The 15146-nt window shown below is 40.2% G+C and overlaps 2 protein-coding genes across 3 annotated transcripts; one reads left to right on the forward strand and one right to left on the reverse strand.

Annotated features, from left to right (window-relative positions):
* The first annotated feature begins 755 nt into the window (after nucleotides 1-755).
* On the forward strand, nucleotides 756-5888 carry LOC125053266. 2 transcript variants are annotated; one of them, XM_047654548.1, is made up of 4 exons: nucleotides 756-911; nucleotides 2234-2389; nucleotides 4239-4353; nucleotides 5620-5888. In XM_047654548.1, the coding sequence occupies exons 1-4, from the start codon at nucleotides 857-859 to the stop codon at nucleotides 5744-5746; spliced, it is 453 nt and encodes a 150-aa protein (XP_047510504.1). In that variant the 5' UTR covers nucleotides 756-856; the 3' UTR covers nucleotides 5747-5888. The 2 variants fall into 2 exon arrangements, with proteins under 2 accessions (XP_047510504.1, XP_047510513.1); XM_047654557.1 differs by lacking the exon at nucleotides 5620-5888 and adding an exon at nucleotides 4811-4999.
* A 6421-nt stretch (nucleotides 5889-12309) lies between these two features.
* On the reverse strand, nucleotides 12310-15141 carry LOC125051129. Its single transcript, XM_047651292.1, has 2 exons — nucleotides 12578-15141; nucleotides 12310-12503 (listed from the first exon to the last, which is right to left on the reverse strand). The coding sequence occupies exon 1, from the start codon at nucleotides 14388-14390 to the stop codon at nucleotides 12744-12746; it is 1647 nt and encodes a 548-aa protein (XP_047507248.1). The 5' UTR covers nucleotides 14391-15141; the 3' UTR covers nucleotides 12310-12503; nucleotides 12578-12743.
* Between the last annotated feature and the right edge of the window lie 5 nt (nucleotides 15142-15146).

The raw sequence follows: 15146 nt of genomic DNA on the forward strand, positions 1-15146 counted from the left end.
ATCCTGCTGGCTGCTCACCAACTAAATAAAATAGGAAAAGAAAATATGCCCTCGATAATGTTATATATTAAACCAAGATCACATTTTATAACATGTTCCCTGGCAATTAAAGTAGAAAGGACAATTTCAGCAAGGTTTAATATTATTATCATGATTACTAGTATTGATATTTACTAGTATTGATATTTACTAGTATTGATATTTACTTGTGTATTTCCTCTGGTAAATCTTTTGATTGAACTATACTGACAGACAAACAGATTTTTAGTATTACGTTTTATGTTGTTTCTTCGTAAAGAAACAAAGGCAAATTAAATAACTCAAGGTGGAATTATGGTTATGTACTCGTAAGCGATATTTTATAATTAATATTTTTGTATTTTAAATTCATGTAATTTAAATTTGAATTTTACAAGCTTTTAATATGATTTGACTCTTACATTACTAATGAGACTTTGGTAACATTTGCTGCTTTTCCCTGTAATGAGAGGCTACTTTTATCGCCACTCAGAAACTCGAGCAACAATGTCAACCTTCAAGGATAATATAAAAAAATATACAAAAACATTATCTACTTATAAAGAAAATTACAGTTAGATAGACCTTTTAAATAGCGGCCAATAAATACGAACATCTAATTATAACAGCTTCAATAGAATTTGAAAACGGCAGCTTCGATTTTTTTGTTCTAATTTGACAGGTTCCATTTGAGGCAGCTTTTTGCTAGCGTAACCGTTAGGCATTGAAAGCTTAGATGCGATCAGGCGCGAAGTAGTAAATACATATAAAACGGTTGTGGTCTGAGACGAGCCAGTTTCCAACCGCTGTCGGTGAAGGTACGACGTTAGCCTGAATAATGCAAACCGTCACATTACTTTTGTTCGCGGTCGTCTTGACCGTGGCTCTTGCAGGTTAGTGCCCTCATGTTTTTGTCGCTGAGTAGAGCTTGCTTGTGCTTACCCCTTAAATCATTTAATATTTCCGATGCCTGCTATAACAATACGTTGACTCATTTTCACCGGCTAATTGTCCAACTATTACAAATCTATATTTCACGGGGTTTCATTCGTGCTAATCTACGATATGCTACGCAGACATTGCAATTACATTAAAATAATTCCTAGCCGCTATAGATTTGTATTTTTCGTTTAGAAACCAATATATCTTATGGCAAAAATATCTTCCAATACGAAGAACTTTTTTAAAAATCGAACTATAGATTATTATTATCATGTACATATTTAGTTAATACACGATGTATTTAGTTGCTGACAAAATAAGTCTTAAGTATCATGTTTAGGAAAAACATACAATTGAAACACGAAGGAATATTTCTCACAATCATGCAAAGTAAATAACTTTATTTTATTAATTTTTTTAGCCAGCTGACAAAGTAACTTACGAAAAAAAAAGTCATCCAACCAACAACTTTTGAAAGCTTATTTATTTATTTGTTTGTTTTGTATGACGGCGTTTTATATACATATAAATGTACTTTGTGCAATTTATGAGTCGATATTTAATTTTTTACATGAGTAATTAATAATCACGAATTTATTTAAAGTCCATTTAATTTTAAGTCACGACACGGAAGATACGACGATTGCTGATGATCTCAGTTTTTAATAAGCCTAACTTATCCTTGGCCATGCATATTCTTTTCTATGGATATTCAATGATTTTTTGAAAAGGTCAGTTTAATTATAGAATTATATAATACGAACCTAAAATGATAAAATATATTTTTTTAATTTTTTTTCAAATTTTTTTTTCTATATTACTAACAGAAAAAAATATTTGAAATACGCAACTACCTTTCGTACATTACTTATTTTAATATGGCCGATAGTTCATGTTATACATACATATCAAATCTGTATAACAACAGTGTACTCCTAATATTTATACACATTGTAATTAAAGTGTAGCCTATGTCATTACATTATTAAGTATTCTTACATACTAAGTACAAGTATATTGGAGGCTACTTAATAAATATTAGGCAAGTTTCTTTTAGGTCTACAGCGTAAACAAGATATTTATATATAATAAATATTATTCTCATGATCAAGTTGATCCTATTGAATAGTAATATCCTAAAAAAATCAACTTAAATGTATATACTCCACTAACGGTTACCCACAATGGACTGACCCGCAAAGCGCTTTTACTATACATTCTCTTAGTTATGGTGTAAAGAGCCAGAACACTGCAAATTCAATTTACATTCCAGAGGGTCAATACTACGTCCCGCGAGCCTACTACACAATAGATGCAGAGGGTCATCAGTCGGCGTCGGTGCCTATGCGCAGGCTTCGACGCTCCCTGAATCCTTATTCGAATCCATACGGAGGAGCGAATGCCAATGCGAACGCTGAAGCAAATGCCTGTAAGTATTTCACGAAATTTAAAAATAAAAAGCCAGTTTAAAAGCCAATTTTAAAAGCAAACTCGTAAATTGGAATTCCAATATATTTTACGTAAACAGTTTAAATAAATGGCGAGCTAAATACTTTTTTCCCATGATATTGTGGACTTCGCTAAATAAAAATAAATCGTAACGTAAACCAGCCGGAAAAAAACCATAAAGCCGGAAAGCAATAATAAAAAAGCAATAAGTAATTAAAGGATGTTGAGATTCGCGAAACCTTACAAAAATGAAAGTAATTCAGTTCAATAAACACGGTTATGGTATTTTACGAAAAATTAACAGAGGTTCATACATTTCATATATTTACTCAGTTGCGTTGTCCAAACAATTACTGTTAGTTGACCACACACAAAATACCTGTGGTAACTAAACTAACTTTAAATAGTTATTTGTTTATGGGTACACTCTTTAAATTAGAAACAACGGAAATTACTACATGATTCACAAAAACAGGATTTTCTCGTGGATTGCAATGACTCAATTTCCGACCATTCTCATGTATTTTTGTGGTATTAAAGCGTTGTCACGATTTTTTAATCAACAATATACGGTTGAGCTGGTCTTCGTTTCCTGTACCATGAGTTTTTCTTTATACGCTTAAAGTCAATTATGTGCTAATTACACACTTGAATTTCGCTTTTTGTTTACAAATTAACATCAATTACCTTTTAGGATAGTGTTTATGTCTTAAGCGACCTGAAGAAATGAACCTTACTTACGTCATTTAAATTCCTATAACGGCATATAGTTGTTAAAATTTAAATCAAAAGCGGACGTTGGTAATCAATTTGCAGAATTTACTTTCAACCCATAATAAACAAGTACCTTCTTCGTGACCACGCACTGGCTGTTCGATACCATCATCACCCCGAAGTTTACAAATAAAGTCCTTTAAAAAACCGACATCATCTTGACAGTCTAATTTTAAATGGTCCATTATTAAAAAGTTATGTACAGAAAGCCAGAGAGGGTAGATGTCACGAGACAATCAATTTATTCTTGGAATTTTCCGTATTAAAACAAAACAGTATGCAAGTTAATGTACTTAACAGAATTTTCTTAAAATGTAAATAAGTCTAATATATGCATGCCCTAGTTTGGTATTAACATTACACCTTATGTAGTGAATGAAATTAAGTGTAACAGTATATTTGAACGTGCAAGTCTGGTTCGATTGCCGTCGGCATCGAGTTATAACGGTTCTTAGCACTACTTATTGGGTCAATTGTACCTATATCTATAACATCTTACATTATAACATACTTAAGATAATTAATCAATCAACATTAATTTTTTAACTGTAATTATTATCTACAACTTTTTTGCATTGTATATTATTACTGTTATTTTATTATACCACGGAAGAGTAGTCATCCACAAGTCACAACACAGGAATGTCTTAGTTTGGGACCAGCGTCCCTTTAAGAATAAATACGGTTAAATTAATAAAACAATATTGAAGTTTTTTCTACCAAATATTTGTATATATATTGTTCACTAACACAAAATTCTTGTTAAATAAACCAATTGTTGAATTTTGTGATAAATTGGTAAGTGCTTTTAGTATGAAAATATAACTATTTATAGCACTTTCAGTCATTTGCTAGCATACATAACTAATTGAGTACACAATAAAGGGAAATAATATTTAGGTTTAACTATAATTGTATCCATTTTCCGAACCGAAACCGAGTAGACGAAAACAAAGAACTTTCATTGTTAACTAAAGTCGATTGTTTTGTTGTTAAATGTCTATCAGTACTAAAAATAAGCTCAAGTTTTTTTGATAAATAAATTTGTATCACAGGGGGTGCCAATGCTAATGCAAATGCCCAGGCCAACGCACAGGCAGGCGCAGGTTCTGGGGGCTGGGGTCTCCCCATTGGAGCTGGCTACGGCGCTGCAAATCCTAACGCATTAAGGTAATTATGCTTCATATTCTTAAAAAATAAGCAGCCAGGAGAATTTTTAAAACTCAAAAATCCATATCAGAAAAATTGGGTTTAGTTTCTACAGCGATAATTTTACAAAACAAATGAAGTAAAAATAGTGTTTATATAAAAAATGTAACTATAATAACTCACAAAGAACAAATCTCTTTATATCCTTTATTTTAATAGTTCCTTTGTATTATTGATTCACATTTTGTGCATCGTTTAATAAGGGACCGCTAATTAAGCCCGCTCATATTTAATATGTCCAATGAATTATAAGGTGATTTATCTTATATTCCCATATACGATTACCCATACATAGAACAAAATATGTGTATGTGTGTTCTTCTGTGAAGCCTACCTATAAATAAAACTATAATTGGTAGCCTGCACTATTTAATTTTTCTTTCCTTTGTATTTAAAATTTTCCTATTGTATGTTTTAGGCACTAACTGAAAAGCAACATGCGACATCGCAAACTAACAACTTGGTGACGGCTCATTCATCCACTGCGCGAATTTTCCATCAGTTGCACGACACGCCGATCGTGCAATCACCGTGTAACTGCCGGAAGATACCTTTTCTTGTATTAAAATAGTAATTACTTTATGTTTAATAAAAAAATACTTATGTATGTTTTTCTTTCTTAAACCCATTATTATTTATTAATTTAATGTAATATAATAGAGAACTTAACTTATAATATAAGAGATAAAAAAAGCATTTAAATTAAATTTAGAAAGTCAACCAACCGTTAAACTTGTGACTAACTACATGCTAAAGCTATTACATTGCTCACTCATTCATTTCTAAAGTCAAATGACGCTTCTATCAAAATCGATATTATAACCAGGCGTTATACCATTCGATTTCATTAAACACTCATTGTTAATGTTGTTCATTTATTTTCTAATTACGCATCCAAATGACCTACCCCTAAAGTTTAGGGTTTAGGGCTTAAACTCAGACATCGTAGTTCGTACACAGATTTTCTTCAAAGAATGAGTCCTATCTGAAATATTTTTATTTAGAATAGTTTACTCCGTTTTTTATCCATTACAAAATTTAAACAGAGAACAAAATTGGTTTATATTATTCTGTATATTCAAAGTAGTTAGGAAATTGCTTTCAACATGCAAATGCAAATGAAAACTTACACGTTGCTTGAAAATGTTTGAAGGCGTTAATAAAAAAGATTACAACAAAAAGCTATTTTTCAATCTATTTCATTGCTCAAGACATTTCGTATTCCAGCTATGGTGAGACCCGACGCCAGTCAGGTCCAGTTACCGGAAGTCGATCAGTCAGCGCGGGATCGTCTGTAGGTATTGACTCTTCCGGCAGAGGATTTTACGACCAATATACTTCAGTTGGTAATTAAAGCCAATGGTAATTAATACTATTATCATTTCAAATCACTGAAAGTTCCTCTTTATTCTAATTTTATTTAAATATTAATATTACGTCAGTTTGGGTGAATGAGACCTAATGGGTAAGGTATAAAAATAAAATATTAATACATATAAAGCATTTTATTCATACAAATTCATTGAAATAAATAATCAAAACCTTATGTTTTAAGCCTAAAGTTTAAGTAACGTAATAGCGAACTATGGGAATTTATATAAAATATTTATTTTATGTTCGTTATTCCTTAAATAATGTTTTAATACTGCTTAAAACTGCTACATCGTTCGAGCACAAAATAAAACCGAAAATAACATTAAATTACCCGTAATAAAGATGTAGCTACTACAATTAATGGTTAGGTAAAACCAAGCGATTTAGTGGTTTACTATATTGGTATCCAGGTTGAGGTGCAGGCTGTGGCACCGGCTGTGGCAAGGGCTGAGGTGCGATGGGAACATTTGGTGGTGTTATTATGACAGCGTCATCAGTAAAACCAATATCTCGAGCAAAAGGAACAAATTGCGGAACATTCTGAGTGTAAAACTGTGGAACGAATCTAGTCGGTGCGCCGTACACAGGTGCAGGACTTGGGACACCATATTCCGCTTGAATCCTTCCAAACCTATTACGTAGAAATGGAAATTTATCGGTTATTTTACTCCACCAATCGTTTCCACCGACCTGGTTACTTCCTCCATTTCCCCAGAATATACGTTGAGAAGGTTCTAACAAAAGATTCGGGCTGACTTCTACGCTGTATGGATCATTTGGTCCAGTGTTATAGGGTGACTCCCTCTGCACATAATAGCCTAATGTACTTCCTGAAATATAAAATTAGTAATAAAAACTAGTTACTAAACGTTACGTTTAAGTACGTAGAATAAAGTAACATTTTGAACAGAATGCGAATGAATTTGCAAAACACTAAACTGCTTAAGTGCAATCCGATGTTGTGCCCTTCCGTCGCAAGCTTTTGTTGTTGTTACTACATATATGCAATACTTTAGTATTTCGCTAAACCAACATATCAATAATTTGGTATTATAAATATAAATAAACCCACCTGCGACACAGCAGATTAAAAATGCGATCGATGCATTCATTTTCGTATGGGTTACTAAAGCACAACTGCGTATTAATGTTACTCGTCTTTGCCTTTATACCACCACTATTTGCAGCCAAAAGAAGACCTTGAAGAAAAATTCTCGTAACCCAATATTGAAAGTATGAGGTAATGGCGAGGCTCACCCAGCGGCGGATGGCATGGAGTGGACAATGGGCGCGATAACTAGGTGACTCGTGCTTCGCGTACACAGGCTGAACAGCTTTTTCGGCATCATGTAATATTATATAAACAAATTTTAACATACGTTACAGTGACATTTATCATCTGCTTTTCACAATCAATAAATAATCCGATCTGAAATTAAATCACACCCACGTAATTACGTAGCGCGGACCAAAATTAAATTATTTAGCCTTAATCTGACAATGAAACCTTGGTATTAAAGATAATGTATTTTAAAGTCACCTTAATATACTTTTGGAGCACTTATCCATACCATTATGAGACGGTACTTATAATAAATCTTACTCATTTTGGTTTAACTTACTTACTGTCCTCTTTTTTTTTACGGTTCGGTACATGCACATAAATATACGAAAAGCTTTAATCTTAACTCCGAAATGCGGTGGTACTTAATAACATTTATCAACGCAACGTAGGCTACGATCTTAGTAAAATAGATTTAGCTCGATATAGGGAACATCATGTATACAATAGCGAATCGTGAAAAATGCACTTGAAAACGTGCCCGTTTACCTAACATAATCGGCATTATTCATAAGATAACGAGTGTTTGTCTTCGATGGTTGACACGGCATTGTCGTCCATAGAACAGCAGTTTGCAAGACATTGCTCAATAGAGCTCTGAGTACAAGAACAGACTTGATAAATAGATATTGAAAAATGGTCGATGTTTCCATATATGCTCGGAAATAAGATAATATATTATCAAATATGTGAATCACGGCTACTATCCCTTAAAACAAATACTAAGGAATAGCCAAGCCTTGATTGTATTTGAATAATGATAGTAAGATAATGTCGCTCTAGTTTTACGTTTTCGTTCATTCGATCTGTATCAGTTTGGTTCACTAGTGTATTTTTTGGTTTGAAAATATTCAGAAAAAAAAACTAGAAACTTCCATTTGAATCAATCTGAGATCTGATTAAGCTTTAGCAATTCTTAACATCCTAAACAATATTCAACAACGCTAGCTAGAATCTCTGGCTAGGATTATATTTGAAAGCCTTTTCTACTTTTAGTAATTTAAATGGAATAACACATAAATACGACTTAAGATTCTGTAAGGAAAGCAAGTAACAAAAATTGTCACGGTAAGTCTTTTCTATTTTGTGGCATTTTATCTCTCGATCTAGCTTATAGTTAATCAATCCGTGTTACGTAGCTTTGTCAGTGGGTCAAAATACTTGTGCGTGTGTCCGTTGACATTGACAAAGCTTTAATTTTTATGAAATATTGGAGATAAAGTATATTTGTCTTTCGCTATTTCAAAAAAAATTATGTAATAGGTAGCTTCTTCAATCCGTAATACCGCTTCTTCATATTTGTAACGATCTTGTGTGAACTTCGTATCTTCATTCCCAAAAAACAGGTTATTTTTTTTTGTTTCCTTTAATATTAACAAGGCTGGCTGGCTGGTCACAAATTCTTGTGTATTATGTAGGTACATATACAATGCGAAAGTACGAGCAAGTACCGATGTGATAGAGCTTAAAAAACAAATGGCGCTACAGCCCTTGGTCTTCCTTATAAATTTCTGTATATCTGATTAATTGATCTTTTTTTTATTTCTAGTAGGTAAGTTCGTGATCAGCCGGCATGCCAGTTTCCTCTGTTTTTGCCTTATCGTACCAGCGAGTTTTTAATACGCACATAATAAGAATCCGTTAGTGCACAGCCGTGATTCGAACCTACGATTTTAGGTACGAGAGTCGCACGCCCAATCAACTAGAGAAATATAATAAATTTTAATGCTTACCATAATCCCGTCAGTCTGGTATTTCACACATATGGTTAAAAACTTATTAAGCTATTTTAGTCAAAATTTGAATATATTATGTTCAATCTAAGGAATTACGGGTTTGTTTTATCTTTTATTCCGGAAAAAATTTATTAATAGTAAACAATAATTATAGGCCCAATGTTGTATAAAACGAAAGTAGCTCGTTGAGCTTGGTTTAGATTGGAAATAACCCAGGTTTAATACCTAGGGTTAGGGTAGGGTTAGGGTAGAAGGACTCCTTTTTCCGCAATTAGACTCGTGGTTGGTCCGTTGTGCGTACGAGTCCTGGCTAATTTAGCCAGCCTAGCTCCTTCCAGAAGCACAGAAGTCTCCTGGGCACTTCACAGGCTTCCCGGAGCGACCTCACCGTTCCGAGGATTTTTTCACGTTGATTAGCCACAGCCTCGCATTCCAGGACTACGTGGGTGACTGTTTCTTCTGCGCTGAAACAGCCTCTGCACAGGGGGCTGTCTGTCGCGCCTAGGATAAAAAGATGTTTATTTAGGAGGCAATGACCCGTTATTGTCCCTATCATTATTTTAAGGTTGGTTCTATTTAAGTTAAGTAGTCGCTTTGTCAGTTGCGGGTTTACTGCTGGCAGAGCCACTTTGGACTGTCTGCAGGCCGCACCATGCGACCATCGTTGTTGCTGGAGGTCAGCGGATCTCTGGCGGATCCAGGTTCGCACCAGCGAGAAGGGCAGAGGAAGGAGCGGATACGGGCCAGCAGGCATCATTCCGGAGCCTCTTCTCGCAAGCTCGTCCGCAGCATCATTGCCGAGAGATCCACTGTGTCCCTTTATCCACTGTAAGGTAACCCTATTGGTTCGGGTTATAGCCTCCAGTGCTTCATGACACTCCAGTATTAGTTTGCTGTTGGTTTTTTTGTTTCCGAGCGCCATCAGCACGGATGCACTGTCGGATACGAATTTAATGCAAAAGTCGTTAATCCCTAGCCGCTGCACGGCTCTGGCTGCTTCGGTTAAGGCGACACATTCACATTGAAAGATCGTGCTCTGTGTGCCCAAGGGTAGGTGTATGTTGATGTTGAGATCAAGAGAGAATATGCCAGCGCCTGAGCCAGACCCTGTTTTGGATCCATCTGTGTATATACGTAGCTCATTCACGGTCGACCGGTCATGTTCCTCTTCTCTCAGTTGTATATGATATTTCCTGTTAAATATTAGTTGGTTAGTGATTCTATCACAGGGCGCAGCAATAAGAGGTTGATACTCTGTTGCCCTGTTGAGAATCACTGTGTGTGTACTGTAGTGATTTTTTCCCCATAGATCCAGTACCATAAGCCTGATAGCAGCCAGGGCTGCCTCCTGCTGTATGTGTAGGTCCAGGGGTAAGATCTGCAGGGCCATCTCCATTGCTGCGGTTGGTGTTGTTTTCATGCAACCGCTAGCAGCGGACAAAGCAAGCCTCTGGAAGCGTCCGAGTTTGGTAATTGCCGTTTGAAGTTCTGTTCTGGGCCACCAAACAAGGGCTCCATAGGCAAGCATTGGCCTAATTATGGCAGTGTATATCCATAATGTTATCTTAGGCGATAGGCCCCATTTCACGCCTAGCATCTTTTTGCATTGATAAAAGGCGATCGTTGCTTTGTTTAGTTTGTGTTCTAGATGTTTGTTCCAGAGCAGTTTACTGTCCAAAATCACACCTAGGTACTTGATTTCATTCTTGAGAATGAGTTCAGTGTTGAAGAGTTTCGGAAGTTTGTACGGTCCAAGAACTCTTCGGTTGGTAAAAAGTATTAGTTCTGTTTTTGATGGGTTGACAGATAACTCGTGCTCATTGCACCATCTCTCAATCACTTTGAAAGCTCGTCTCATGAGGTCGCATAAGGTGCTTTCAAAGTTCCCAGATATCAAGATTGCTATGTCATCAGCATATCCCACAGTGAAGAGATTGTCAGCGTTGAGTTTTGTGATTAGTTCATTAACCACAAGGTTCCACAGTAGCGGCGATAGAACACCTCCCTGCGGACATCCTCTGCTGACAATGCCTCGTGTTGTGGAGTTTACCGTGAACTGTATAGCTCGTTGTTTTAGCATGTTGTTTACCCATTCTATAAGGGTTGATGGTACTCCACATGACCTTAGTGCTCTGGTTATACTCGTGAAGTTTGTTTTGTCAAAAGCACCTTCGATGTCAATGAATGCACCAAGGGTTGACTGCTTTAACTTCAGGGAGTTGCCAATGCGAGACACGACGCTGTGGAGTGATGAGTCCGTTGATTTGCCCGAACTGTAGGCATGTTGATTAGGGTGTAGGAATTTGGATAGCGATACCCGGCTGCGTATCTCCAGGTCCCCCAGCCTCTCCATCGTTTTTAAGAAAAATGAAGTAAGGCTAATAGGCCTGAAGGACTTCGCTTGGGTATAGTCCTCTTTACCCGGTTTTGGGATGAATATGATTTTTACTTCTCTCCATTTCAAGGGTATGTATCGGTGGGCTATACAGGCTCGGAAGACAGAGACAAGATAGTCTACTATTAGGTTCCCACTCCATCTTAGTAGACCTGGGAAGATGCCGTCCAAACCAGCCGCTTTGAATGGAAGGAAGGAGTTGATTGCCCACGTTACTTTTTCATTAGTGATTATTTTGTGAGCTACTTGCCAGTCTGAGCTGTCGGTGGCTCTCTCCGAGTATGGTTGCCAAGCCTGTTCGTTGGCAATTATGCAACCCGGAAAGTGTGTTGCCAGTAGTAGTTCACATGTTTCTGAATCAGTTTTTGTAAATGAATTGTCAGGTTTTTTAAGACAACCGATCGAGTGATTGGGCTCTCTGGAGAGGCATGATTTCACCCTGGTTGCCTGGTTGTTGGTTTCAATACTGGTGCAGAAGTGTCTCCAACACTCCAGCTTCCTAGTACGTAAAAGTTTTTTGAATCGCCTTCTCGCGACCGTGTACTTGTCCCAGTCGGTGGGTAACCGTGTGTTCACTGCTCTATTGAACAGCTTCCTGACCTTCCGTCGGTGTCTCTCCAGTTCGGGGCACCACCAGTTATGTCTCCCTCCCCATCTTGGTATGGTAAGGGGACACGACCGTTCATAGCTTGTCAGGAGTAGGGACGTTAGGTTGTTTACATGTTTGTCTATGTCTTGTATATTTATGGTGGTTGGTATCGATAGTTTGTCTACCTCGGAGCTGATAAGTCTATGAAATTTTACCAAATCGGTTCTCCGTGGTATACGTCTAGGTTGAGGTTTAGGTAGCTCCCCTTTGATTGCAAAGCGGATCCACCTATGATCAGAGCATGATAACTCGTTGGATACGTGCCAGTCCTGTATGTGATCTGACAGACCAGCAGTTACCATTGTTAAATCAATAATAGTTTGCGAACGCGCGTTGATAAAAGTTGGTTTTGAGCCATTGTTTGCCAAGATAAGGTTATTGCTAAGTATAAAATTAAGCATGTCCTCACCTCGAGTGTTGGTACTAGCGTTACCCCATAACGTGTGGTGCGCATTGGAGTCCGCCGCGATGATTAGCTCCAGTTTCTCCCTCTCACAGTAGTCAGCCAGAAGGCCGAGTTCTGGAGTGGGCACGTCCTCGTCACCTGGTAAGTAGGCGGACGCCAGGACGACGTCTGGTTGATTGTTTCTGTGTAACCTAATAGCTGTAAGGTTCCTTGAACAGAGTTCGTTTATTAGAAATGCTGGTACATGTTTAGGCAAGATTATGCAAGTTCTAGGGTTACTTACGGAGGTATCCAGTAAAAGTTTACCACCGGTGCTGCCCAGGCCACATATCTTGCCATTCCTGATCCACGGCTCTTGGATCGCGGCGATGGTCTTCGGATTGGTCTCCAGCAGTCTGCGTAGGGAAGCCGACGCTGTCTGACTGTGCTGGAGGTTAGCCTGGATGAGGTCAGTTCGGCGATGGGGAGGAGCGCAGACAGCTGTCGCTGAATTCACTCCCCCCGGTCTCCTGAAACAACTCATCATCCGAAGTTAGTTGCACCGGTGACGGTGGATGTGTAGCTACCTCCATAGGGGCGTGTGTCCCGGTGACCGAAGCCGCCCCCGTCAGAGACGTGGACGGCCCCGACCCCGACGACGCCACCCCCGATGTGCTGGTAGTTGTTGGTGGGGCGTTGGCCACCTGCGAGGGTTCATCTCTATCCAGGATGCGGATATAGATGTTCCCCATCAGGTAGTATAAACGCCGATTGCGCTCTTTGATTTTAGGGATCTCAAACTCTGGCACACGAAAGAAGAGGGACACGCCTGTCGGGTCCTGAGTTCTTCGTTCGTGTGTCAGGGTCCATGATCTGATGTTGAGGTGGCGGTTTTGCCTCGTGATCAGTTTCCTCAGTGTTTCCGTGTTGCCACTGTAGTCTGGTACATGTAGCAGACACGGAATCCTATTCGGAATCGCCGATTGAGGCCGAACCACCAGCCTGGTGTCAGGTATTGGATTTGTGATGACATCACAAGTCCCGGTCAGCCAACCCAGAGTGTAAGTGTCCTCGCACCAAGTTTTGAGGACACCATCCGAGAAATGGGCCTTACCCCGGAACCTGATGTCGTTGGGCTCGGTAGTTAGGGTAGCATCAAGATCCGCCAGGAGCTCGTCTTGAATTTTACCCTCGATTTGTAGGCGGATGTTATCCGCCTGTTCTTGTGTCATATCCACGAAGGGCTCAGTCATCACGGCAACACAAAGCTCGTTAGTTTTGTATGACGCTGCCGCTTCCGCGTAACTGGCCGAGGCCCCTGCCACCGTCTGAGGTTTGTTGGGTTTGACCCTTTTACTTTCCCCAGTCGGTGTTACGGTTTCCTCTGGCCGGTCGCGCTTCTGGCCCTTCGTGGCTTGGTTGGTTTTGGAACTCTTAAGTCCCTTGCCGCACCCAGAGCAGCTAGGCACGGGCGCAGCAGTGGATCTTTTAGGCTTCGGTGTCCTTTTCCCGCCTCTCTCAACTGTGGTTACAGCGGGGGCAGTTCCAGGTTTCACAGGAGGCCTCGGAGCGCCGGTGACCAGCTTCTGCTGTTCCGGCGCCCTTAAGGCTCTCCTGTGCCGTCGCCTTTTGGAGTTGCTTACGACCATTTTGAAAGTCGGCTCCTGAATTGCGGTCTTCAGGGCCGACATATCCATGGTCGTGGTTATTGCACTGGACGTGCCCACCGTCGCAGCCTCGGTCTGCCGCATCGCTCTTGCCGCGGAAGCCCCCCCTTCAGACGCAGACAGTGCTGTATCATCGTCCGGGGTTGCCATCTTTGGCTCGACCGACGCAGCCAACCTGGCCGCAGCAGTGGTCACATCCTTGTGCGGTTGTATAAGGGATTCCATCGGATTGGGTACGGGCCGGAGTGCAGCCCGGATTGGTGCAACCCCAGCCGCTGCCCTCTCCTTTGGGGTCCCGGACGCTGCCCGTGAGGGTGCATCCATGTGTGTGACAGGGGCATCAGAGAATCGCGCCACTGGTGACTTGCACCGCGACGCGTCCAAAGACGCAACCCTGGGTTTGTTGGTGTTTGTGTTTGTTCTGTTAAGTTTGTTTGCCTCTTTATCCATGAGGTGATATGGTTGAATTCACCTTTGGAGCTCTCCACCCGCCACGGAGCCCTCACGTCGGGGACGTCCCTTGCTCAGCAAGCGACGTCAGAGCTACTCCTCCGGTATAGAGCCGGCACGTAGGGAGGCAGACGCATCTGCACGCAGCAAGGAAGTACGGAGCTGTTCACGCCACGAGACTATGACGCAACTCACCCCGAGTCCCGTACCGCGCCGACGGCCCCCCCCCCACATCCCGACTCTCGCTCGGCAGCCCGCTTATGGGATGCCACAGCCGGTTGACCGTGGTTAGCTAAACCCCGGCCTCCCGTGTGAGGAGAAATCCAGACCAAAGAGGTGTGTTGTGTGCAGCGCACAACTGTTCCGGCGCACTACTCCACTCAACCCCCAGGATTCCTTCATCCTCCCGTACGGGTTCCCGCGCACGGCACAAACACGCGGGAGGTCATTTACTGTCCACCGTCCTTCCTGTTTGGACGATGAACTCGCAAGGACATGACCTCTCCATCCCTGCAATAGTTCGCTTGGCGGTTTTAGTTACGTCTAATACATAGGGTATTAGACCAAGAACAGGGTCGGCAACCTCGAGAAGGCTAGTCCACCAAACTTGCTTTGAGGGGATCATAGCGACTTGCGCTACCCCCAAAAGCCACGCCTCCCTACCCATCAGAAGGATGTGGTAGGGTGGGTTTGCACCTATGCTACCATGCAAGCATGTCGTACTGGGAACCGTAGAAGCATAGACCCAAACCCCCC

Source organism: Pieris napi, chromosome 1 (assembly GCF_905475465.1).
Source record: "Pieris napi chromosome 1, ilPieNapi1.2, whole genome shotgun sequence".
NCBI lineage: Eukaryota > Metazoa > Arthropoda > Insecta > Lepidoptera > Pieridae > Pieris > Pieris napi.

What these genes read in the sequence shown, in the direction of transcription:
- LOC125051129 (XM_047651292.1), bottom strand. Translation starts at nt 14,390, where the DNA reads ATGGATAAAGAGGCAAACAAACTTAACAGAACAAACACAAACACCAAC.
- LOC125053266 (XM_047654548.1), top strand. Translation starts at nt 857, where the DNA reads ATGCAAACCGTCACATTACTTTTGTTCGCGGTCGTCTTGACCGTGGCT. An exon ending in CTTGACCGTGGCTCTTGCAG is followed by an intron (nt 912 to 2,233) that starts GTTAGTGCCCTC and finishes TTTACATTCCAG; the next exon opens with AGGGTCAATACTACGTCCCG. An exon ending in GCAAATCCTAACGCATTAAG is followed by an intron (nt 4,354 to 5,619) that starts GTAATTATGCTT and finishes TTCGTATTCCAG; the next exon opens with CTATGGTGAGACCCGACGCC.